This window comes from Tachysurus vachellii, chromosome 1, assembly GCF_030014155.1.
Source record: "Tachysurus vachellii isolate PV-2020 chromosome 1, HZAU_Pvac_v1, whole genome shotgun sequence".
NCBI classification, from domain to species: domain Eukaryota; kingdom Metazoa; phylum Chordata; class Actinopteri; order Siluriformes; family Bagridae; genus Tachysurus; species Tachysurus vachellii.
In genome coordinates, this window is record NC_083460.1 from 22,576,912 (window position 1) to 22,603,031 (window position 26,120).

Genomic DNA, 26,120 nt, shown 5'->3' on the forward strand with positions numbered 1-26,120 from the left:
TTTAAGCACTTATGTATGTCGCTCTGAATAAGGGCGTCTGCCAAATGCTGTAAATGTAAATGAGTTAAAACAACACGCATAGCTAAGAATATTAAAGGTGTGGTGCACGATGTTTGAAAACTGCTTCAGAAAACTGAGTCGGGCCGACAAACAAAACAAACGTGTTGCCAATGTGCAGAAAAAGGCATGTCTTCTCAATATGCGGCGGAGAGTGTGTTTAGTGCGCATGTCTGACATTAGTGGCGACACCCATTTGGGTTGGGGTGTGTTTGTTTTGGTGATTTCAAATGTCAACATTGGCTTTCAAACATCGTGCACCCCACCTTTAAAGCGTTTAAGCTTTTTTATGTGAATGATCCACAATCAAGGTTTAGCCATTTCTCGGGCTACACTTTAATAATATTGGGTTGGGGTGTCTATAATTATGAAAGCAGTGTAAAAACATATGAAAAGTTACAAAAAATATCGTTTTGCTTATTTTCATGAAGAATCCCAATATCTCTGGTGTAGACCCTGCAAGGACACCCACCTCGAGTGTCATATCTGCAGACATACTGAGCAAAGAAGACCAGTTTCGTGCACAGCCAGAGAATGAAGACTCAGCCAGCAGCAGAGGAACTGTGTGGTGGCCCTGGCCAGACTCCAGAGTCACCTGCACTACCTTCACCTCAGCACTAAACGTCTGGGCCGTGCTGCTGCCGTGGACCTCCTGGAATCTCTCAGTCAACTCGGTTGCAGTCTCAACATCCAGGAACCAGTAGTTGCAGGAGTAGATGTCCCTTACAGCCCAGAGTGTGCTCAGATCAACAGGCTTCTGATTGTCCTGCTCATTCATGGGTTTAGGGGTCATGGCCGCTGTGATGGTCAGGACGGTGTTCAGGATGATTGGTGAGATCTGTGCAAAGACCGAAAATGTGCTCAACAATTTAAAGTAACATTTCTAACTCCAGATGAACTTTACTTTGAGAGTTTTGAACACACAATGCTACTCACCTTTATTATGACTTCATCTACACTGACAGAGCCAGTGAGTGAACCATTGGCTGATATGCTGGTGTCAAGAACAACAGAACACGGCCTAAGGACCTGGTGAGGAAATACATCATATTAAAAAAAGATACTATACCAAATATAATTTAAACCTATGAATAAACAAACAAAAAAAATACATATTTACAGTGGTTACGGCCTTGCTGTCCTTATTCCTTATGAACGGGCAGGCGAGAATTTTGAAACTCTTAAGGTTGACTTTCATGACCTGATCTGCCTCATTAGAGCGCAGACTGAAGTCACACTGGAAACTAGCCACTAAAGCAGGAGCATCTGCCTTCATTAGATTTGCCACAAAAACCACCTCCGGATCGATCACAACAACACGCAGCGTTTTCTTCTGGGCTGCAGCTATGTGCAACACCAAAACATATTGCTTAGAAAAAATATCAATAGACTCATGTCTCAGTTTATATGCAGCTGAATTACTAAACACACAAAATATGAAATGCCTGCAAAATCCAAACAGTTCATGCATTACAGGTAGAGTGTTTGGTTAATAATTCTATAAACTTCCTGTACCTGTGTTCAGCTCACCCTGACCCTTTTGCTCTGAGATCTGTTTGAGTGGAAGTGATCTGGGTTTGTCTGACACTGTGGCTTGGGATTTGGCCAGAGCCTGAATAAAGAAGTCGGCCACGGTCATGAGAAACTCCATGCTGGCACAGAGATACAGTTTCTGGATCACAGCTACCACGGAGCATTCGTCCTTGTTCTGCTTGTACGTCAAGTCGATCATGGCATCTGAGCTGTCATCACGCTTTTCCACCATTCTGACGGTCAAAGAGACAAAAAAGACACGAAAGACAGTGAAAATCTAAGAAAAATAAGAATTTAAAATAAGAACAGAAGTGGACTTAAGGGACGGTTGGTGAGTCTGATATAAAATGAGTAATACGAGTGTTTTTCCCTCTGTTGGATGACCTTACACATAATTCTAGCGGTTGACGATAAAATTTAGCTGCTCATGAACGAACACTTGGAGCATCTCAGAGAGAAGAAATGGGTCGCCAAATGTTTGTGTGGAAAAAAAATAACATTTCTGTAAATATATATTGCCCCTAATAGGCAAAAGAAAACAAAAATACTTATGAAAAGTATGTGCCTATTGTCTTCTGGGCTTCATATCATCCACTGTGGAATGGGACATGACAAAGACATTCAATGCTGAACATGGATACAACAAAACATTAAATGGCATGTGGGTAGTATTGTATATAAGCAGATTGCTTTCACCTGGATGTGATTCGCTGAACGCTGCTCCTCCTGTCATCGAGGGTGCAGGTGGTAAGAATACTAGAAACCTCCAGACTGCTGTCGTTGAACAACTCGCCGGAAGCAGTTATCTTACGTAGCATAAACTCTCCGATACACAAACTCTCCTGATGCACACTGGGCTACACACATGAGAGAGAGAGAGAGAGAGAGAGAGAGAGAGTGAGAGAGAGTGAGTGAGAGAGAGAGAGAGAGAGAGAGAGAGAGAGAGAGAGTGTGTCACTCATGAAAGTACAAATACAAGCATTTAGGGATGGTTAGTAGGCGCACACACACCTGCGTGGAATCGTTGTTGTAAAGAACCAGACCAAGTGACTCAACATTGAAGCTGAATTTCACAGTCGCTATCAGATCGTTTTCTGTTGATTTGTACTCTGGCTGTCTTGCTGTAGGATTCTCAGAGACTACACACACACACACACACACACACACACACACACACACAGGTGGGCTTTGCTTAGCAGCATGAAAGAAGATTTTATAAAAAGAGACATTTTTTATTCAACACTGTTTTTTTATTTTTTTTATTTTTTATTTTATTTATTTGAAAGGGACAATGCACATCAATCAACATTTTTTGTTTACACTCAAAATGTAAATGTGCCAGAATTAGCTGAAGAGCTATTTTTCATCTGCAGTCCCTTGGCAGGTCAACACAATATCATAGTACAAAAATTAAATACATGAAAAACACAAAACAAATTAAAACACTAAATAGATAATAATAAATACAATACAAAAATGGACAGTACCAAAGATAAAATAAGTTAACTATTGATGATTGCAATTTTGAGTGTTTTTAATCCAATTCTTGAGTTTGAATTTAAATGATGAATAGCTGGTGCTCTTTCTGAGTTCAGTAGGGAGACAATTCCAATAATTTGAGGCCCGTACTGAAAAGACTGTTTGACCAAACTTACTTCGCCTATACTGTATAACACAGTCTCCCCTGGTAGCTGCCCTGTTTGCCCTATCACTGTTATTTCTCAGTTTTATGAATTCACGCAGTGGTGGGGGTGCAAGCCCATGTAAGATTTTAAAAATGAGACAAGCATCTTGATAATGTGAGAAATTGTTAAAACTGAATAAGTTGTATTTAGTAATAATATTACAGTGGTGATGACTGATAGGTTTTTGATCTAATATTTTTAAGGTTTGCTTATAAAGGGTCTCAATTGGTTTTAGAGTTGTCATATTTGCTTGGGACCAGCTTGTGAAACAGTATGATATGTGAGAAAAAAATCATGGCATGCATAAATAGTTTGGCTGCCTCTATTGTTATATATGGCCTAATGTATCTAAAGTTAGCCATATTATATCTGATGGTATTAGCCACTTTTTTTACATGCTTTTTAAAAGTTAAATTAGAGTCCAAAATAATACCGAGGTATTTAAAATTGGACACTTCCATGATTTTTTCTCCCTCTATAAAACATCTGCCTGCTGTACATTTGAGGACCTCTTAGAAAAAGTATCTGTTACCATTCTGTGTGCCAGATCTGGTAGGAACATTTGTCTGTTTTATTCCTGGATCTGGGCTGATGTCTGGCTCAATGCTGCTGGCTTCCCCAATGTTTTCCAGCAAAATTTTCAATAAGAGAACCAGATCGTCCTGATTCAAAGCCACCTGCGACAAAATAGCAGAGAATCTTCTTTAGCACTGACCAATGTCCTTGTGTACATATTGCAGATCTACAAAATTGTAGATTACGTTAGAAATTGTTAAGCAGATATTCACAGAAAGAAAAAAAAAGGACTCACTTCCATGGGCTTCAGATCTCCGTCTACCTCAAGGGCAGCCATCTTATGGTACCAGGTAGCGGCAAGGTTACGTCTGACCGAAAGGACCAAGTTCACTGGTTGTAGGAGCTCAGAACTAGGCTTATTTGCATCTTCTGCCATAAAAAGTCTAAAAAAAACATTCAATATCACAAAATTACAGCAACTGTATCAAGCGTTATGGACAATAATACTTTTTGAAACAGGTTTCACCTAGACAGCTTGAGCTGGGTTAGCTCCAAGTCGATGTTATCTATGACGGCTGGTAGTGGACGGTTCTCTACCGGAAGCAGAGAGAAGCTGTTCCTGATGGTGATGAGACCCAGGTCGACCTCCACGGCATTATGAGACATGGATGACTGAGGGATGATGATGAGTGGCGCCTTTAGTCTGATGTCCAGGGCGATTCTGAAACTCTTCTGAGCAAAGTCCATTACGCTGGAGACAGCTTTCTCCGCTGCCTGTGCTGTGGCCACACTTAAAGCCTCCTTGGCCATTTGAAAGCTATTGCTAAATTTCTAACATGGATAAATTCCGAAATAATCAGAATTAGTGGAACTTGGTTTGCTTTCTAGAACCATTTACACCAACCATCCTAGGCACAATAACAATTCTAAGAGTACTAATCTGTGTGTTTTATACACTTATTGTGAATTGGTGTAGCCAATAAGGGTATGTTTAAGGCTGAAACTTACCACCAATGTCATGACAAACTTTTGCAGATAGACCACTTGAATGCAGCCCACATTGAGCCTGACCTTTCCATCCACCTTTGAGGTGTCTGTGTATCCATCTCCTTCTGTGGCTTTAGGGGTTAGACTCAAATTAAAGCTGAATACTTCATCATCCACAATACTGACAACCTAGAAGAAAAACCCCACAAATACACAATAAACAAAAGTGTCTGGTGAAAATGAAATGTTAGAGTCTACTTTTAGCTGTATTGTATAAGATCTATAGAATGAATAAAACTGTCTATAGATAGTTGACTTGCCTTGTTGTGAACTGATTTTGGGTCTACGTTAATGACAACAAAATCCCGCAGTCTAGCGGACACTTGGGTTTCACTTTCCTTCATCAAGAGAGACCCGTGTAGATCTGGAGGAACATTTGAGAAGGTTTTAGTGGTAGAGCTGATAATATGCTTGAGGAAACCAGACAGTGCTCATATATCGATCAAGTATTAGATATAACAGTTGCTTAACTTAAAAAGTTGCTTAAAAATTTTAGCATAACTAGAACAAAATGATGATATAAATCTGACCGTCAATCTTCATGTCAGCAATGTTGCAGTGTTGGTCACATAGTAACATGTTGAAAGCTCCAAGCTGCACGAGGATTTTCAGACCGACTACGTCTCCTTCGTAATATGACCTGGCTGTAGACAGAACAGTAACAAAGATGCTATCAGTAATTCGTCAAGTCCATAATTAATTCAAAACGATTCAAACTGGAATTCATTCTTGGCTTTAACAAATATTTTCATAAGATGTTCATCTTTACAGCTGATTTTCAGTCATTTTTATATCACTGAATATTCCACAAAGAGGCCCTCAACCTCACTTCACCCAAGTGACATTAATTTGGGATGAAATATGGATAGATGAACATCTATTGTAATGTCTAATGTCTCTCACTGATAAGTAAACTGTAAAAAAAAAAAAAAAAAATCTGCATCAGTGGCAACAACAATGACGTCTCTGCCGCAATTCTATAAAAATACCAAGATCGCATCAAACCTTGTCAATTATATGGAGTGTGTATTTTTATACTAGTGCATGGATTCGTACTGGATTTGGCAGGAGTAGCTTTTGTATCTTCGTTAATCTTGTTCTCTTTCTCAGGTGAGGACAAACTACTACAGGACAGGACAGTAGACAGGAAGTCCATGATAGATAGAAGAGCCTCAGTATGAAGAATTAGGTCCAGAGAGGAGAACATAATCTACACACACACACACACACACACACACACACAACACACACACAAACAATCAATCAGTACGGTTCTTCTATTCTTATCTAATTCAATAAAATATAATAACATGAGACTTTGTATACATACATTCATCTTCTGTTCTGTATTCTCAAAAATGGTAGAAAAATTTGGCCCATCACAATTAGCCTGTGTGACAAATACAAACAATTAAAATGACACAATAAAAATCATTTGTGTCCTTAATATACCACATGGAAATAGTGAAAGAAAGTAAAAGAAATAGATAATATTTTTCGAATATATGAATATATAGAACACGTGTGTGTGTGTGTATGTGTGTATATAAGGAATATGTTTTTTTATTATTATTATTATTTAAAACATACCTTGAAATACTCTACTTTGAGGAGTTCTGCTCCCTGTTTTGCTGAGGAACTGAGGATGCATATGGGCTCACCACAGAAGTCTAGTACAAAACAGTAGAAAGACGTTATTACTGTTTAATCCTGAGATCAATTATTTACACCTGGAAATAAAGGAAGCTGTTGGCTGTTGTAAGCGTCAAAGGAATAATATCAATTCATTTGCTTACAGACAAATATAAAAGATAAGGACAGCTGTATAAAGATAAATAATAATAATACATCATCCTAGACTGGTGTGCTTCACTGATCAGGGCAGGGTGACCACCGAACAGTTGAGATCAGTTCTGAACTGGGCTGTAGCTGAGTATAAGGAATTGTTCAAACTACTGCCTTTTCTAACCCTGTATATACCCCAGTGCTTTCCGGTGTTTTTTGGAATTTTTCCTTAAAAAATACTAGAAGAATTCACATTTTACATTCAGTCGTGTTCAACAAACCTGGAATGTCTGGGCACTTCACAGAAATGGTCTTGATGTATGTGGTGGCCAGCATGTCAAACTTGTGAACTTTGGTGTCTATTCCAAGCTCAGCTGCATGCAAGACCAAAAATGGGCTCTCAACCCCATTCTTTGGCTTATTCAGTGTCAGTAGTACCTGCCCAGAAAAATCCACAGTGTATGAAAAAGGTTACAGCTGTTAGATAAATAAACATGAGTTCAGCTATAGTTGTTGCTGTACCTCCATGATTTCAAACTTGAGAAGAACAATTACAACATTTTCAACAAAGCTTCCACTGGTAATTGCTGGGTGGCTTTCTGTCTCTACAGGAAGTGTTTTTTTGAATTCTTCATTTGTGTCAGGTTTACAGGTATCTAGACAATACACATAGGAATGGAATATCTGCACGATATATACAGAAAGGTGGTTTTGTTCATTCTGGTAACAGAGCAGGAGGTGCATTTCTACCTTCAACTGTGAGTCTCTTTGCATCAGAAGACGCCGCTCTGTTACCTTCTTCAGTGTTTTCTGTTAGAATCTTCATCAGAACACAAAGGTCTTCACAACCAATGGTGATCTAGATAAATTAAGAAAAACAACTCAGCGGAAGAAAAATATGTTCAGACCTGAAAGTTCTTCCATACTTCCTGTAATCCAGTTATAGTTTAAAAAGAGAGGTTTCCTTCCTACAAGACTTTCCGTTCATCAGTGTCAACATGAACGAAAACAAGAACACAGAATATGTGTAATTTTACAAACTTACATTTACAGATTTTAGCAATCCTTTGACCTCGACTCCTGGGATCTTTGTGAACCAGGAGGCTGCCAGATTGCGTTTAACCAACAGCTCCAGGTTAACTGGCTGTAGAATTTCCAATTGTGGCTGAGGTGCTTCTTGCTTTAGAACAGTTCTGGAAATAATATAATAATGAACTGGGGTTGTCTATTATCATAATATTGTCCTCACTCTCATTCATTTAAACATTTTGTTGATGCAAAGTTTAGTCAGTATGCAACTTTAGTATGCAAATTTACTTGGTGTCAAGACAGATGGAGACAATCCCAAGTTCCGAATGAATGTGTTACATGGCTGAGAAACTGGTTTTAGTATTTTGTTTATTGCATCACTATATTATGTATCATATGAACAGGCTAGCGCTCAAAACTGAAATGAATTGGATGCGCAGGTTTGCGTTTTATAGTAGTGCTCGATGGTGACAAGTGAACTGTGCAGGTTTACTTAAATAACACACTATAATCCACAAAGCCCTTTAGAATTGTTAGCACCCTCCATAAAATGAGCAAAAGCAGAGTCCAGACAAGTTATTTGAGTGGCCCTGTCACCAGACATACATATGGACAGCAGCCCTAATCTGGCTTTGGCAATAGATAGTGTATATTTGTCTTTTCAAGTATCAGTCTTTGTCTAATTTTTCCCCTTAGATCCATTTACCAAGGGTGGCCCTACCGGGTGCACCAAACTCCAAGTAACATAACAGGGGTACAGAAGCTACCTTCATCACAAGGTCTGGTTCACAAAGACACAGGGCAGCTGTGTTTACTTTCCATGGCAGTGAGAGAAACCCCATTATGACTGACCTTTCAACAAATATCTGGGACGGTTTTAAAGTCCAGACTACAAGCACTGAGGTTGTTCAGACACCTTACAAGGATGGGCCCTAATCACCTCAGGCACACCCCAATGGCTGAAGATCCTGGGGCTGACCCTCTGGAGATATTATATGGAACACCTGGCCTGTAAACATCTGGGCCTTTGCCATAAAAAGCTGAAATTCATGGCCAGGTAAGGAGAAGTCCAAGCAGACCTTCTCAGCCTATTGTCACCATGAAATCCTCAACACAAAACTTTCATTAATGAACAAATCCTATTTTTTTAATGTGGAAAAATGAGAGAACCTTCAACACTAAAATAAAACCAAATGCCAACAATATTCTTCAAAAATGTTCTTCTGTTTTAGTAAATACAACTATACAGTGTTACATATTGCATGTGCTATTTTATATATAAAGCGTTTTTGCTTTTGCTCATTTTCATGAAAGGTCCCAATCATTTTATATGGTATTGATCTTTCTTTAAGACTTCTAACTGTTTTAAACTTAATTCAGCGACTACCTGCTGCATATAGCAATAACCTTTAATAAGTATTTTATGTGTACATAACTGATGGTGGGCAAACCCTTCATCACCCCAAAGTTAAGAGAGCTGTTGAATTTTTTTTCTTTTAGAAAAGAAATGGCTTAGAAATAGACTTGCACCCAAACAGTCAGAAGTGGAAGCGATTTGGTGTTAGTTTAGTCTGTATGCAAACTAGTAAAGATGGATTGGATGAGACAGATGGATGCAATCCCCAGTTCTGAATGAAGGTGTTAAATGCCTGTAAAATTTCAAACCAACATGCTGCAGCAACATACAGTCATGAGCTGCATGCAAAAGCAGGTAAGGAAATATGAGAACAAGCTTTAGATCCTAGCTGAGAGCAAGCAAACAATACAAGTTACTTTCCATGTGGAAATGGACATCCAAGAGAAAAGGACACAAATAACATATCAATAAGTACAAAGAGCTTTGTTGTGGAAAAACACATGATTACTGGGTAAAACAATGTCAATTCAAAACACATTTAGAGATCATTAAAGCAAAGGCTGATGTGATGTGGTTAAATCAAACTGTTACTGACTGGGATATTTCCACAGGGACAACCTACTGGAGATAATTCAGATACGCAGACATACCCATCAATCCAATGTTGGTCAATTTGCGTTATATGTTTCTATGTTGTGCGACGCCTGAGTGTAACTTACCTTCTTTCCACAAACAGTGCATACAGACCCCCTTCACCCTTTGTTTTCAATTTCATTATACTGCAGCCTGATACTACAAACGTTCAAATTCATGTCTTTCCTCATTAATCTATACTCAGTACCCCATAATAACAAAGTGAAAATAGAATTCTATAATTTTCTATATAATAACCTATAATCTAAAATTCTGTAAATTTATTAAAAAGAAAACAATGAAATATCTAATGTACCTATGTATTCAGACCCTTTACTCAGCACTTAGTTGAAGCACCTAAGGCAGCAATTAGAGCCTCTGGTCTTTTTGGGAATGATGCAACAATCTTTGCACACCTGAATTGGGGAATTTTCTGCCATTCTTCTTTGCAGTCTCTGGCTGGACCAGTTTAGGACATTCACAGCTGTCCCGAAGCCACACCTCTATTGATTTACCTGTGTGCTTAGGGTCATTTGTAAGGTGAACATTCAGCACAGTCGAAGGTCCTGAAAGCTGGTTTTTATTGAAAATATCTCTGTGCTTTAATCCATTCCCATCAACGCTGAACAAACGTTCAGGTCCAGGTCCTGCGGCTGAAAAACACCCACACAGTATGATGCTGCCACCACCGTGCTTCACTGTTGGGATGGTATTAGGCAGGTGATGAAGAGTCTTGGTTTCGCCTAAACATCCATTTGAGAATTATGGAGGCCATTATGTGTTCTTGAGAACCCTTTTTGAAGCAATCTTGTCCATAAGCTCTGCAGGCAGTTCCTTTGACCGCCTGACTTTTTTGAGTTTTTGCACTGATATGCACTGTCAGCTGTGAGGCCTTCTATAAAGAGGTGTGTTCCTTTCCAAATCATGTCCAATCAATTTCATTTTCCACAGATGAACTCCAATCAATGTGTAGAAATATCTCAGCAACAATCAAGAGAAATGGTAGGCACCTAAGCTAAACTTAAAGAATTGCTTCAAAGGGACTAAATACGTATGTACATGTGATATTTCAGATTTTCCTTTTTCAAACATTTGCAAACTTCTACAATTCTGTTTTCACAGTCATTATGGGGTGCTGAGTGCAGAATAATGAAAAAATATATGAACCGTTTGTAGTTTCAGGCAACAGCATAACAAAAGAGAAATTAGTAAAGGGGGTCTGAATACTTTCTGATTGCACTGTACCTTTCCACGAACATAATGAGTGTAGCATTTACAATGAAGTAATGTGTTAGGCTGGACCCAGGATTATCAAACAAGCTTCAATATAATCCATTAGGTCAGAACCAATACGGGTGTAACAGTCGGTTCTCTCATGAATTGACATTCAGTTTCATTCAAGCTGAGCAGCAGAAGTAATCTATTAGCCTGTAACATTGACGTAACTATTATTATATCTAACCGTCAACCGACAAATTCTATCTTTCTTACAGATTTCAAACCATGATGTTATTCACAATTATGAATTGCCAGGCTTTAATGCTGAGTTACTGTGGAGAAACAGCAATCTAACAGGTATAATCCAATGACTATTATATAAGTGTATAAGATTAACCATCATAATCTTTTAATCAAATTCACTTCCTAAAATATATCTTTAAACCAATAGATTTTAATAATACCTTAATAACTTAAGGTGGGTGAGCTTAACATCCATGGTCTCCACTACAGCTGGGAGCGGAAATCCTTTAGCTGGGGTCAAAGAAAAGGTGTTGCTCATAGTGATGAGACCTAGATCCACCACAAAGGCATTGTGGGACATGGAAGACTGAGGAATAATGATGAGTGGAGCCTTCAGTTTGATGTCCATTGACAGTCTGAAACTCTTCAGAGCGAAGTCTTTGACGCTGGCAGCTGCTTTCTCCGCTGCCTGGGCCGTGGCAATGCTTATAGCCCTCTTGGCTGCCTGGAAGTTATCCACAAATGTCTGTAGAATATAACAGACAGTTATCAAGTCATTCAAAGCACATTTTTATAGATGTGTGAAAGTAGAAGTTATGGGGTTGAGTGGCAGCTTGAGGTGGTCTGTGAAAGGGAGAGGATTATAATGAGATGGTCAGGTTAGGGGGAAAACATCATGCCGTAGTCAGGCTCTGATATCTGAGAGTTGCAAAATCTAACAGGGATGGTTTGACAACTTTCTATTAGTTTTTTTTGAAAGAGAATGTATGATAGCATATCTGCAATATCTGCCAAGCATGTAGAGACTGCTATGTAGCATAAAAGCATTCTTTGTGGTATGATACTAAATTTAGAGTATTTAGATTAACATCTACTGAATTAGATTGCATTGTGTATACCAAACGTAATACTACAATTTACAGTTGAAAATGTTCTTTTGGGAGGGAAGGTGTGAGGGACATTAATAGTGAAGCTGCAAAGCTGAAAATGGCTTTTAAATGCTCCATGCCCATTCTGTACCTCATCAGCAGGGGGGTACTGATAGCTAAAAGAGTCCTGGAAACAAAAAATACATTCAGTGACGACAAGAAGTAGAAAGAAAAAGAAAAAGAAAAAAGGCATGTTTTCTCAAACTTAGAACTTTTCTAGAACGTTTTCTTAAAACTTTGTTTTAAAGGTTTTCTTTGACTTTATAGCTCAATTTTATTCAAATAATATTAGAATAATAATATATAATTATTAACGACACACCTATCACAGGATGAATCCATCTCAGATTACCCCGTCCCAGAAAACACCTGTGCCATGACAAACCTGTCCTGGGACAATCCCCAACCAGGACACAATCATCCTGCAACAAACCCGTCAAAGAATACACCTATCCCTGGACAAACCTATTGCAGGACACCCCATCCCAGGACACATCCATCCCATAACACACCCATACAAAACCTCACCCATCCCAGAAAACACGCATCCCAGAACACACGCATCCCAGGACACAACCATCCCAAGACACATCCATACCAAACCCCACCCATCTCAGAATACCCCCTTTCCAGAACACACGCATCCCAGAACACACGCATCCCAGGACAAACCCATACAAAAACACACTAAACCCAGGACACTCACTGGTCCCAAAACACTCCCATCCCAAAATACCCCATCGCAGAACACATCCATACTAGGACACACACTTGCCAGGACACACACCCATCCCATGACACACACCCATCTCAGGACACGCACCCATCTCAGGACAAGCACCCATCTCAGGACAAGCACCCATGCCAGGACACACCCATTTGAGGACACAACCTCCCTGGACACACCCATCTTAAAATACAAGTACTGCAATCCCAGAACACACCCATCACATGACACATACCAAGATATACACTTTTTAAATATTTTACTTTTGCTAATTTGCTTTGGTTTTGCTCAATTTAATAGGGAAAAAGCAGACATTGAGACCAAGAACCAAGAACTGTCTGGCAAATGTCTGACCAAGAACTGTATGGCAACCGCTGCAATGATTTTTTGCAACAAGCTTTAATTTGTTTGTGGGTAAAACTGGTCTTTGGTATTTTCGGTGGTTCAGTGTGTGTCTGTGTGTCTGTGCGTGTGTGTGTGTCTAAAATTCTTCTCATCTCACCAGAAGAGATACAAGGAACTTGTGCAAGTAGACGATCTGGATGCAGCCTAGCCTCAGAGTGACTTTGCCGTCTACTTTTGAAGTGTCTGAGTAACCCTCTCCTTCTGTGGATCCAGGATACAGACTCAGCTTGAAGCTAAATACTTCCTCACCCATAATAGACACCACCTTGTAGTGACAGAACACACAAACACATTGTTACCTGTTTTTATTCTTACGATTCATTTATCAGGAAAAAAGGTAAGGAACATAAAGTTAAAGAATTGACTCACAGATAATGAACATCAGTAAATTTAAACAGAAAGAAGCTTGTAAAAAACTTGATGATTGGCTGACAAACTTCGCACCTTTTTATGTATGGTTTTTGTATCCACGTCCATCACTGCGACATTTCGCAGACGAGCAAACACCTCAGTTTCTTTGGCCTGAATGATCAGAGAGGCATCAATCCCTGGAGAAAAACAAACATATAAATGTCATTACTATGGCTACAAAAAAAATCATTAATCAAACACCAGCACAAACCCTTAAACCTGTGCAAACCCAGAACCTCTGGACCGCTTGGAACAAAGGCTATTTATTGTTCATGGATTCTGATTTTGGAACTGAACATGTACCTTGAATTTGGATATCTGCAATGCTACTTCTGTCATCACAGATGGTAACTCCAAAGGAGCCCAGCATGGCAAAAAGCTTGAAGCTCACCACCCCTGAGTCCTTTGTACCTGTAGATACTGAGAAAGGACAGTCAGCTCGTTCAATATTCCATGCAATTACTAAATTGTTATCAGGGCTGAACATGGCATCTTGAGCTTAACACTCTAAACTGAAAACGTGACAGAGATGAAACATCCCATGGATGTGAGTGTGTTTTTGTGGAGAACTTCATGCCAGGAAGTCCTTTGTACTCCCCACAGCCTCCTTTTATCAAGGTATGATTTTGCTCCAAACAAGTGCCCATCCAGCATTATGGAAAAACAGACTGGGTATCTGCATCAAGGTATAAATAAATGCACCAGAACCACATAAGCATGTTATACCACAGCAGCAGATCATCAATATACCTTATAATATGTTATCCAAGCTAGTGTTAATTTCGTCACCTATTTTTAAATTAGTCTTAGTCTTGTGCCAAATGTCCTTGTTAGTTTTAGTCATTCACATATCTTTTTTTTGTTAGTCAAGTTTTAGTCGACTAAAAGTCCCGTCATTTTAGTCTAGTTTTAGTCAAAAGAAAACTCAAGGTATCTTAGTCAAGTTTTAGTCGACTAAAAGTCTTTTAATTTTAGTCTAGTTTTAGTGAAAAAATTGTAGTCTTTTTTAAAATAACACATTATTACTGAGATTATTACTGATAAACATCACATTTTTTACTTTATTAATACTGCTTTTAATCGTAATGCAAAGACCGGTCATCGGGACATAAGCCGTCATGTACTGTACAATAAAAGAGCCTGCTTTTTTGAGCGGCGTGTGGACGAATTCTTTCTACGCACACACTAAACAGCGCGAAGCCGCGAACTCGTTCTGAATATTTTAAAGACGTAACAGCTGATGAAAAAGCAGAGACAATTGTAGACGAAAATGAAGAGAGATTTTATCGTAGTTTTTATTTTATACAAAACGTTTTTGCCTCGTCTTTTTTCGTCAACAATAATGCATGTTAATTTAGTCTTAGTCAGCGTTTTTGGACAGTTGTGCAGTCTTGTCATCGTCTCGTCTTAGTCATGAAAAAAAAAAGGGTGTTGACGAACATATTTCGCCTCGTCTCGTCTGACGAAATTAACACTAATCCAAGCTGAACCGGATTAAGGAACGAACAACGGTGAGTCAAACAAAAATCTTTACAGCACAACAGAAACCAGCAGACACTTGTAGAGCGCTGGAAGACTTGCGTTGAACAAAATAGACATTATGTATTAAACCATGGCTTAAGAACCACTGGGAACACCAAAAGGTCATGTGGTCTACTGTGGTAGTACCGTGACAGAAGAATTCTTCCTCTCATGAAGAAATGATCAGGCTTTCACATTAGTTTTCACAACAGAACAAACAAAAATACTCTAGAGGAGAAAGGTCAAAGTCAACAATCAAGACAAGATTTCACCAGAGTAAATTCAGACAGTTTTCCAAAAAATCTTATAAAGCCTGTACACCATATGGACTGATGAGACAAAAAAATCTACTTGTTACAGAATGATGGGAAGAAAAGAGTATAGAGAAGGGAAAGATCTGCTCCAGATCATGCTTTTACCACGTTTCAAACTCATTGAATGGTGCTTCACAGTGTAGCAGGGGCGCCCCCCAAGGGGTGGGCACCACTGCAGTGCAGATGAACAACAAACTGAAACTCAAGGCATTTTCAAGTTGAAGAAGTAGAATATTCTGTAAGACACAAGTCAATAACCAGACCTTAATCTAACTGAGCTTAATCTAATACAGCTACAGAACATTATCAGGGAAGAAACCAAGTGTCTTTTGTGTCTTCTGGTCTTTTGGTGTCCTCACCAGTGGGGCTTTACTTTCAAATCACTTGTAGTTGAAGCAACTTCTCCAGTGGGTTTTTATTTTTGCCTAATGATGTATTGCCTCAATAAATTTATTATTAAAACAGCAAATTAACTATTAGTTAATGTCCAAATATTTAAGTCTCTTGGACTGTATTTGCAACAGGTTTTCATGTGACTCTCTCTCTTAGTAGAATGGTGTGTGTATGAATTCTTGTGTGTGTGTGTGTGTGTGTGTGTGTGTGTGTGGGTGATTGTGTACCTGTCCTCTCTGTTGGAACCTTATCCATTGGTCTCTTGATGTCTCTTTCTTTAGAAGATGTGAAACTTGGCAGTGCTCTATTTAGGTAGTTAATGGTAGACAACAAAGCTTTGGTGTGGAGAAGGAATTCCAGTGAGGAAAACTCCACCTGCACATGAACAAAATAAGGATGATCTTGCTTGAGCGCAAATTCAGATGAATTAATATGAATTATTTAACCATAACAGGCTTGTTTGAACAGCTTACCTTTAGTACCTGCTCTGTGTTGTCAAACACGCTTTGGAAACTGGGTCCATTTATGTCAGCCTATGTGGAGCATAGTTTCAGTAAAGAACACACATACATTAACACATCCAAGCGTGAGAGAGTTTACTTACTTTAATGTACTCAATTTTCAGCAGATCAGATCCATGTTTGTCTGATGAGGTAATTAGGTGAAGGGGCTGATTCTGAGCATCTGAAACACACACACATTAAAGGAACAACTATTACATTCAAATTATATAACATTTTACATTATATTATTAATAGTTTTATCAAATTTAATTCCAGCTTTGTTGTAGTCCCGTTCTTCCTGAGGGAAGTCGTGGCCTAATGGTTAGAGAGTTTGACTCCTAACCCTAAGGTTGTGGGTTCGAGTCTCGGGCTGGCAATACCACAACTGAGGTGCCCTTGAGCAAGGCTCCGAACCCCCCAACTGCTCCCCGGGCGCAGCAGCATAAATGGCTGCCCACTGCTCCGGGTGTGTGTTCACTGTGTGTGTGTGTTCACTGCTGTATGCGTGCACTTTGGATGGGTTAAATGCAGAGAACAAATTCTGAGTATGGGTCACCGTACTTAGCTGTATGTCACTTCACTCACTCATTTTATTTTTTTCCTGAACGTGATTCTTTTTTTATGACATAATGCATGTTATACTGTGTATGATCGCATACGCAGCCAGCAAAGTTTGAATCACAAGTGCCGCAAGTGTGTGTGTGTAAAGGTGTGCTGACACTCTACCTCTCATCCCACAGTAATCGAGCCTAATCTTGCGCAGGTATGACTTGACTGTGAGGTCGTAAGTCCTCATCTTGCCTTCACAACCCAACTGAGACACGTTTAAAGCCAAGACTGTGCCTTCCTGAGCGTCCTGACACAGGAGCTCCAAGAGCACCTAAACATATCAGTGCAACACAGATACACACTCAAAAGCACCGGAAAAATTTTAAATAAACTAAAAATAAATTTGTTTGGAAAAAAAGAAAATAACACATACTGTTTTGATTTCAAATGTAAAATGAACATCTGTTAGTTCTTCCAAGGCTAATCTCTGGGCATCCTCCTTAAGATACCTTTCAGCAATGTCCTCGTCAGAATCTGAACACGCACACACAATTTATAGTTCAATATTTTCTTCAGTTCTTGATTTAGGAGCATGTCTTTTCCAAACGTAATCAGACTGAACAGAGAAGCCAAAATATCTCACCTGAGACTATGGAGTACGGTAATGCTGCTGGATCGATGCTCAGCACCTTTGGCCTGGAGTCTGCTAACGATATGGACATAGCCTGCACAAACATATACAATACACTGTTTAAAAAGTATTATTATAATATATAAGGTGCAACCATATTTCTGTGGTTTATGTCAGTTTGCAGTTAAAGAAAATTGGACAGCTTCATTCTTGGTGGATCCACAGCCTACTCCAGTAACATAAGGCAAGAGGATTCACCCTGAACAGAGACACAGGTATAGAAACACTTTATTGACTAGAATCAGTTATTCAGTCAGTCTCTTTGTTTTGGATAGTGGAAGAGAAACCAAAGGAAGCCTAGAAGAACGTCAAAGAAACATGCAGAAACAGTAACCTGAGCTCAGGATTCAACACAAAGCTCAGGAGCTCTGAGGTGGCCCAATATCACCATACCAAAAAATAGTGTCTTGGGTAATTGATTCTCTCAAACCAACAGTTGTTCCGAGGCAGTTCAAGTAAACAACATTGCATTTATGTGTAGCTTTTGCTCAGTTAATAAAGCAGGTCATGTGCTTTTTAACATCCACACAACAGTGGACGCATCTCAATCGCCGCTCCAATTCAGTAGTCAGGTTACTAGTCAGGAAGTCAGCCTTTTTAAACTCTGTCTCTCTCTTAAACACCAAATCCTTCCAACCTTTGCTGCTAAAAATCCCACAACGCACCTCAAAAACAAGGAAGCATAGATCGTCTTACTGGAAATAACGTCATATTTTCCAAAGCTTCTCAACTCCAATAAAATGGCAGAAGACCCAACTTCCTCTACTAATGTAAGTAGCTTGTTATGGTTGCTGCAGCTCTCAAATGATTACTGATATAAGTAATAAACTTTATTTCATATGCTATATAAGATTTGCTAGAGTTTTTAAGGTGCTTTTAAGTGCTTCAGTGAACCAAGGTCTTTACCAGAGCCCCAGTATGTGTACACAATATATACTATGGGGAAGTGGTGGCTTAGTGGTTAAGGCTCTGGGTCACTAATCAGAAGGTCAGGGTTCAAGTCTCTAAACTGCCAAGCTGCTGGGTCCCTGAGGATGGTCTCTAACCCTAGCTGCTCCAGGGGTTTAATTTTGAGTCTGGTTTCTCAAAGTATTTCTTACTCATGACACCTCAGGGGGTTTCTCCTTGACACTGACACTTGTTTAGTTGGAATCTAAATCTACATCCATCTACTTTGTGACAATGTCGGTTTTTTAAAGTGGAACAAAACAATTCTAATTGAAATATATCAACTCAACACAAACTGAACTTTTAACACCAGTTAGAAGAAGTCTTTGATTTTTCTATCTGAATACATGGTGTGTGTTTATGCATGTGAGTGTGTAAGGGAGGGAGTAAGAAAGAGAGAGCAAGAGAGAGAGAGAAAGAGAGAGACCTTCTTGGTAGGGGTGGAAGGTGGTGTGGAAGAAGCATGAGGAAATGGAATACTATCAACCAGCTCCACAACGCCCTGCATCATCAGATCCGAAATCTTCACATGCAGTAACGGCAGCTCCCCAACGACCTTAAACCTAAAAAGAAAAAGAAAAACAAAAAAAACAAAAAAAAAAAACAGCACTCGTCTGGATTAGAAAAAAAAACAAGGAGAAAAACCAAAGAGAGAGCATGTACGTGTGGTTAAGTGTGAGAATAAACCTAGGCATGCGTATGTCCTTCTCCACCATACACTTAGCAAGCTCCAGAGTGAAATCCATGCGCTGCAGGATGTGAAGCTGGGATGAACCCTGCATACGAGCACTTTTCCACAGGTCACCTGACACAAGCGAAACACACATCAGAAAATGCAAAACGTCCTAAATAACAGAAGAAAAAAAAAAAACACCCAGAGACTTTTCCCTGAGACTAAATACTAAAGGATTAGTGAATTAAGGATTAAAGCACCACTGAATTCACAGTGAACACAGTGGTGCTTTATTTGTTGAATTTTTCAAACTTTGCTATAAAAAGAACCCCATAACAAAATAGATCTCATTTATCAAGCTGGATACAATTACAAATATGGACTTATTCATTAACCATAAGCAGGAGCATTGACGCAAAAAACGATATTGTGACCCTGTTTTTAGCAACAAAAATTAAGCCGTTCGTTTAACGTGTTTTGATTTTCTTTGCTCATTCTCCAGACTAGACGTCTCAAACTTTCAAGTCAAGTCAAGGAGCTTTAATTTTTTTATTGTTTATTGCTTTTTTTTTATTGTTTTATTCTGGCTCAAAGTAGGAAGAAAACGTCACATTCCCATAAGTTATAGCTAAAGTCGCTGCTTTTGACAACTACGTACTATGTATTTTTACATATGTATATATACCTGATTTGCTGTAGAGGACTTGCACACTGAGTAACTCCAATGAGAATCTCTCGTATGCTCGGTCCATGATCTCCTCCAGCGATGAGAAACTAGCAGATGCTTGTACAGGACTGCTCTGGTATATGCTGTTCAGCTGGGACGCACACAAAAATCCATGAATCTCCATGAATATACATAAATATGCAGCATAAAGAAGGATTTTTTTTTTGTTTGATGCTCACTTGCAGGTTGCCAAAGTCTACGATGATGAGGTCTGATTGGCTGTGATAGAATCCTGACTTGGGCAGCAGCAGGTAGGATGGCTTCAGGTCAACCTTCAGATCCAGAACCTTCCGTGTCTCGATAATATGAGACAAACCTACAACGGAAAAGTCAGTTTAGGAAATCAGTCTTCATAGGTTTTAATTATCAGGTCTAAAGATAATAGGAACTACATACCACTGGCTGTCTTCTCCTTTATCTCTTCCAGTTTGCTGAGCGTGGCTGAGGTGATCACTTCCAGGTCCACACCCTTCGCCGTTTTAAAGAACTCTACTAAGCTATTAATTGTCAACTACCAAAAAACACAAACAAACCAGTGCTTTAGTTGTTTTTAAACATGTAATACATTCACCTTAAAGATTATCAACACCACTGGACACAGACCTTTAAGGAATTGAACTGGATAACATGGATGACATTCACTCAATGTTTCTAAAGTATTCTTCAGCCATGATCAGGAGCCAATAAGCAAAACTGGCAGGGTGGGAGGGGCATGTGCTCGCCTGTCAATCACAGCAGCATTAGCAAATCACAGGTTCACGTTTGAGCAAGAGGGCAGAGAGCACTTTCCCCCCAGTGTGTTACACTTCCTTGGTTGGTTCATGTCTTATTAGAGGAGAGCTGGATAGTGGAAGTATATTAATAGGTGACCAAATTGGAGAGAGAATTGAGAGAAGGACGAATGAAGCCAAACAGAAACCAGACGAATGAAGGTAATCTTTCACCGTTCAGCATGACAACAACCCAAAGCATGCAGCTAAATCAACGCTAGAGTGCCTATGAGACAAGTATGGAAAATGTCTTTGAGTGTTACAGCCAAAGTCCTAGTCCTATTCCTAACTACATAGAACATCTGTAGAGTGAGCTGAAGATAGAGGTTCACAGATGCTCCTCATCCAGTCTGACTGAGCTTGAGATGGTGTGACAGGAAGAATGTGAGAAAATAGTCGAGATAAACAAAACCTAATAAATCAGAAGATCGTGAGTTTTAGACGCAATTGTGATATATAATAGCTAATGTCATAATTGTTTTATTGGAGAACATGTCAGACTTTCCAGGACCATCTTTCCTGTATGAATTGTGCATCTGATGTAGTATCTAATCTGAAAAGTAAAGTTCAACACTCTCTATTTAAACAAATGACTTAAATCAGAGCCATTATCAATTAGTAGATATCTCGGGCACAGAATATGTGTGTGTGTGTGTGTGTGTGTTGCTCACTGCATCATAGATGATCTCCACAGGTTGAGAATGGACATGGAGCAGCTGATCCACTGCAGTGTCCTCTGGATTAAGCTCAAACAACACACTTAACAGAGAGGAGTTTAAGTTTCCCACAGACGCGATCAGAGACGGTGTAACACCCTGCTGCTGCAGCCCGGTTACATACCAGTGTTCAAGACTGGCCTCCACTCTAACAACACACACACACAAACACACACACACACACACACACACACACAGCATTGGACTTCTGAAGCTATATGCTGATTGACAGTAAGCTGACCAACACACACACACAATTAAAGCTACAATCATGTTAAAATGTAAACGAGATTTATCTGTAAAAAAATGTGTTTGGATAGTCAAGATGTTTGGGAGTGGGAATGTTTGTCGTACTTTATAGCCTGTGCTCCAGGTCTTTGGGAGATGGTGGTGCTGAGGCCAATCATCTGTACTTTAAGAATCTCTGGAACACTGGCTTCCTCACGCACAGTCACTGATGTTTGCAGGAGCTTGAAGTTTATGATCATTGCTATGTACTACACACACACACACAATGCAAGCAAAGTGAACACCAAATCACTAATATGCCAAAATAATTGACTAATTCAGCTACTGCAGTCCTGCAAGGTTTCTTATATAAAAATTACTGACATAAGCTGTAACAGATGTATCACTAGCCAAGGAACTTTTTATTGTAGATCCCAACCAAACTGAGTATAGCAATTTGGTCACCAAAGAGTTAAGCCACGTATCAAATACAAGGCCCACAATGTGTGTGGGTGTATATGTGTGTGTATGTATGTTTGTATGTATACTGGGTGTGTGTGAGTATGTATGTTTGCATATGTGTGTGTATGTGTGAAATCACCTGAAGGCCACACTTCAGTACTACCATGAGAGCATTAGCTTTGGCAGGAAATATCTCACACACACACACGCAGTGAAAACGTGAAAGTGAAAGTGACGTGACATACAGCTAAGTACGGTGACCCATACTCAGAATTTGTTCTCTGCGTTTAACCCCTCCAAAGTGCGCATTCACACAGCAGTGAACACACACACCCGGAGCAGTGGGCAGCCATTTATGCTGCGGCACCCGGGGAGCAGTTGGCAGGGGATGGCTCATCAGCAGCAAACTCAAGTTACATCTCAAGGAATAACTCAATGTCTGCCAACAACCAATAAGGTAGTGACTTGTTCAGAATCACTGACTCTCTCGTGAACGACGTGTCTAGATTTTGCAAACCAACATGAGAGCGACGATCAGACCCACCACCCACTTTATTGGGTTGTGTTCTAGATCTCATCATTCATTTTCACCCCTAGATACAGCTTTCTATTGCAATGTACACATCGCAGTCAGACATCCAGCCAGATTTCTGCTTTGGGATCATTGTCTATTGTTAAAATCGGGAATTGAATGATTTGACACTAGTTATATGACTTAAGGCATGCATGTCTGATACGAACGTTTTTAGGTAAGGCCAGGTTGGGAGAATTGTCACTGTAGCCAATGGCTGTGTATAACTTGGTCTTCTCTTCGGTGGTCATGACAGCATCTATACCTGTTTTAGAGAAACACATTTAGAAATGTACACACACACACACACACACACACACACATAAAATACTAAGATTTTTTTGCACTATTCCATTATTAGTTCTAGGGAAATTAAAATTGAATTAAAGCACCAACTTTCTAGCTCTTTGTCCTCCTCTTCCTGGTCTTTCTTTTTTCTTTCTTTTCTTCCAAAGAAGCTACCAAATATTCCACCTCCACCATGGTTCTGTTTTGCCTTTTTGGCCGTGAGCGTCTGACCTGACCGAACCACCTGAGAGAGACAAGCAATGGCAGGAAAGAGCAGAAATTCAAAAACACAACCAGTTTATCTTAAACTCTGCAGTGCATGTTATCTATTCATACCTCCATCTGTGCTTGTTGTCTGGCCAGTGTGATATTAAACACATCTAGAACCTTCTCCAGTTCCTAAAATAAAAATTAATCATCAATGTAATAAGCAATAATGTGAACACGCGTTGCACAGAAACCTCATGGAGGATGCTTTCCATACCAGGATCTGTTTTTCGGTGTCTTCCTTGAGCTTGCTGTGAGTCAGTTTGGTTTTATACGCCATCTTGTATGCTTTAAGTCTCTGCCTGTGTCCTTTGATATGAGTCCACCTCCACATCTGGTTAAAACGCCGAATGTGCACCTCCAACACACTGTTGATGCTATACTGCCACCTGAAAAGCCACAGAGACTTCAGGAGAAAGCTTCATTTCACTAAATAAACACCAGGCTACGTATTTCCAGTGTTCACCCTTCACTCACCACTGTCTGGCATGTTTGTTTAGAGGAGCATCTGGTCTGAACTTCCTGTATGGAGCATTTTTCACCATGCAATCTACCGACTCTAACAGCTCCAACACAGAAAGGTACTGAAAAAAATGGTGTTCAGTCGTAACTACACACAAGATGAAAGTTAACAACTGTTTTTGGTGTAACCGCGTTAAAGCACCTATTATACCTGTGGCTTGCTAATTTCAATAGCTATGTTCTGCACCTCCAGGTGCACCTTCGCTTTCGGTGATTGAAGCTCAACGTCAGCGTTTGGGTTGATGCAGATCTTGGCAGAAGCAAAAATGGGTTTGAAAACTGTAAAGTGTAAAGTTGCATGTGATTTACAATACTGTAATATTAACAATCACACAACATTATGCACACAGCTGACAAAACATGACTGAAAAATGTATTTGTAATAAACTACTGTGCATTCAGTCTGGTACAGTATTACTAAGAGTATAGTAAAATATATTCAATTCCAAGCAATTAGTAATTCTTTTAATATCATTTAAAACAATAACAGCAAATCAAACTTGCTTTCGTTCATATTTTCATTAACCACGTGATACATACTGTATTCATAGCCTTTCAGTTCTTCATCTTTGCTGCTGATTCCTGTTTTTAGTTTGTCCTGCAAAATATCAGGAAGCGGAAATTAAATTAAATCTGAATCACTGTGTTTCTTGTTGAAATAAAAAAAAACTGTACAAACTGCAATTTTGACTCCATAATCCACACTACAGCAAGTGGGGCTTATTTAAATCAGAAGGTTTCAAAAGTATTAATGCCAGGAGGGAAAGGAGCTAAACGGGAGCACCATGGCTCCTGGAGTGGTGTGTAAACACAATCTGTGTAACAAGTTGAACCGTTTAAGCATTTTTCTTTATATAACTAACACATTATATCTTTTCAAGAGCCAGGTAAGGCTTAGAAAAATACTTCTGGCTTGATAGTATTGAACAATGCTAACTAGCTAACACCCTCATGCTCAAAATAAAACAGGGCAGTAAAATTACTCTGGACCTTTCTTACCGCATTACAGGCTTTTTCTCAGTGTTTACTATAGTTTTTTTTGATAGTTAGCATAGCTAGCTGCATGAGAGTTAGCCAAAAATGCACATTACAGCTCAAAAATTATTCATATCATTTAACATTCACGTTATTTCATGTTTATAGTGTAACTCTAACTCTAACAAGATGAATTAGAGTTACCACAGGTTATGCTAAAATGCTAACAGGGGAAACTCGATGAGTTTGATAAATGCACTAGTTAAAAAAGCTATGTACAGTAGCAAGAGCACTTGGGTTGTGTGATTAGACAATAAATAAAGTAAAGTAAAGTAAAGTAAAATTACATTAAATAAATAAGTTGCTCTGGATAAGTGAAATGTCATGGCTTGTCTGTGGGGAGAGCAGTACTGTGGCAGCACTGTTTAATTCTGAAAGTGAAAGTGACATGACATATGGCTAAGTATGGTGACCCATACTGAGAATTTGTTCTCTGCATTTAACCCATCCAAAGTGCACACACACAGCAGTGAACACACACACAGTGAACACACACCTGGAGCAGTGGGCAGACATTTATGCTGAGGCGCCCGGGGAGCAGTTGGGGAGGTTCGGTGCCTTGCTCAAGGGAACCTCAGTCGTGGTATTAACTAGGAGACTAGGGCTGGGCGATATGGCCGAAAACTGTATCACGATATCAGTGTTTCATATCGGTCGATATCGATAATTATTGAACTTTTTTATGGCCTATTTAAAATAAGGACCAGGAGAAAAATATATTAAATTTAAACATTTTTATTTTAAACTTAACCTTCCTCTTATTGTAATCCCCTCAGTTATTAAGACAGAAATGTCAACAACCAGGAAAACTCAAATAATTAAAATGTAAACATGAGTCTAAAGTCACAATGAACACTTAACAATTATCTCTTAACATTTAAGGTGCAAAATGAAAGAAAATGTAAGAAATGCTTAATAAAGTGTAATAAAATAGCGCAAAGTGTTAAGTATAAACATAGAGAAACCTAAGAATTTTGTGCAAGTTTAGTGCTAGGAAGTTCACTAGCTGTTCACCTTCTGGTGAATAAAGTGTTTTAAAATATGTGCAGTGTTTTGTAAATAAATAAATAAAAACTGAGGTAGACTGAGATACATCTGTAATATAAAAAAACAAACCTGATACAGTACAGTAACATTGTTTGAAATATAATACCTGCAGAAATATGAAAAAGTAACTCAAGTTATTCTTACTCTAATCATACTTGAAGTTGAACTATTCAAGTATATTTTCGTAGACTTATAATTGGGGGTGTAGCTATTGAATATTTTAGTAATTGAGTATTCTACCAAAAATTTCATCGATTAATCGAGTAATCTGATAAAATGTATTTTTGCTTAATTAAAGAGCAATATTAAATATACAAGAA

The 26,120-nt window shown here is 39.1% G+C and overlaps 1 protein-coding gene across 2 annotated transcripts in view; it reads right to left on the minus strand.

The window, feature by feature from the left end:
• vps13c (vacuolar protein sorting 13 homolog C) overlaps positions 1 to 26,120 on the minus strand; it is a 61,736-nt gene that overhangs the window by 18,312 nt on the left and 17,304 nt on the right. For both annotated transcript variants that reach the window (XM_060877399.1, XM_060877400.1), the window contains exons 10-52: positions 24,259 to 24,316; positions 23,870 to 23,997; positions 23,674 to 23,780; positions 23,414 to 23,585; positions 23,266 to 23,328; positions 23,038 to 23,173; positions 22,812 to 22,906; positions 21,735 to 21,877; positions 21,336 to 21,528; positions 20,291 to 20,405; positions 20,074 to 20,210; positions 19,853 to 19,985; positions 19,182 to 19,299; positions 18,922 to 19,057; positions 17,499 to 17,580; positions 17,289 to 17,389; positions 17,033 to 17,186; positions 16,408 to 16,487; positions 16,277 to 16,336; positions 16,031 to 16,178; positions 13,879 to 13,995; positions 13,609 to 13,712; positions 13,262 to 13,429; positions 11,325 to 11,629; positions 7,669 to 7,816; positions 7,374 to 7,482; positions 7,146 to 7,279; positions 6,905 to 7,061; positions 6,429 to 6,508; positions 6,169 to 6,228; positions 5,895 to 6,048; positions 5,369 to 5,482; positions 5,099 to 5,202; positions 4,800 to 4,967; positions 4,318 to 4,622; positions 4,087 to 4,234; positions 3,808 to 3,952; positions 2,602 to 2,729; positions 2,287 to 2,447; positions 1,573 to 1,823; positions 1,178 to 1,401; positions 994 to 1,086; positions 530 to 895 (exon numbers count right to left, since the gene is read on the minus strand). In XM_060877399.1, coding sequence (XP_060733382.1) covers positions 530 to 895; positions 994 to 1,086; positions 1,178 to 1,401; positions 1,573 to 1,823; positions 2,287 to 2,447; positions 2,602 to 2,729; positions 3,808 to 3,952; positions 4,087 to 4,234; positions 4,318 to 4,622; positions 4,800 to 4,967; positions 5,099 to 5,202; positions 5,369 to 5,482; positions 5,895 to 6,048; positions 6,169 to 6,228; positions 6,429 to 6,508; positions 6,905 to 7,061; positions 7,146 to 7,279; positions 7,374 to 7,482; positions 7,669 to 7,816; positions 11,325 to 11,629; positions 13,262 to 13,429; positions 13,609 to 13,712; positions 13,879 to 13,995; positions 16,031 to 16,178; positions 16,277 to 16,336; positions 16,408 to 16,487; positions 17,033 to 17,186; positions 17,289 to 17,389; positions 17,499 to 17,580; positions 18,922 to 19,057; positions 19,182 to 19,299; positions 19,853 to 19,985; positions 20,074 to 20,210; positions 20,291 to 20,405; positions 21,336 to 21,528; positions 21,735 to 21,877; positions 22,812 to 22,906; positions 23,038 to 23,173; positions 23,266 to 23,328; positions 23,414 to 23,585; positions 23,674 to 23,780; positions 23,870 to 23,997; positions 24,259 to 24,316 — 6,102 coding nt within the window. The remainder of the gene's footprint in view (positions 1 to 529; positions 896 to 993; positions 1,087 to 1,177; positions 1,402 to 1,572; positions 1,824 to 2,286; positions 2,448 to 2,601; positions 2,730 to 3,807; positions 3,953 to 4,086; positions 4,235 to 4,317; positions 4,623 to 4,799; positions 4,968 to 5,098; positions 5,203 to 5,368; positions 5,483 to 5,894; positions 6,049 to 6,168; positions 6,229 to 6,428; positions 6,509 to 6,904; positions 7,062 to 7,145; positions 7,280 to 7,373; positions 7,483 to 7,668; positions 7,817 to 11,324; positions 11,630 to 13,261; positions 13,430 to 13,608; positions 13,713 to 13,878; positions 13,996 to 16,030; positions 16,179 to 16,276; positions 16,337 to 16,407; positions 16,488 to 17,032; positions 17,187 to 17,288; positions 17,390 to 17,498; positions 17,581 to 18,921; positions 19,058 to 19,181; positions 19,300 to 19,852; positions 19,986 to 20,073; positions 20,211 to 20,290; positions 20,406 to 21,335; positions 21,529 to 21,734; positions 21,878 to 22,811; positions 22,907 to 23,037; positions 23,174 to 23,265; positions 23,329 to 23,413; positions 23,586 to 23,673; positions 23,781 to 23,869; positions 23,998 to 24,258; positions 24,317 to 26,120) is intronic.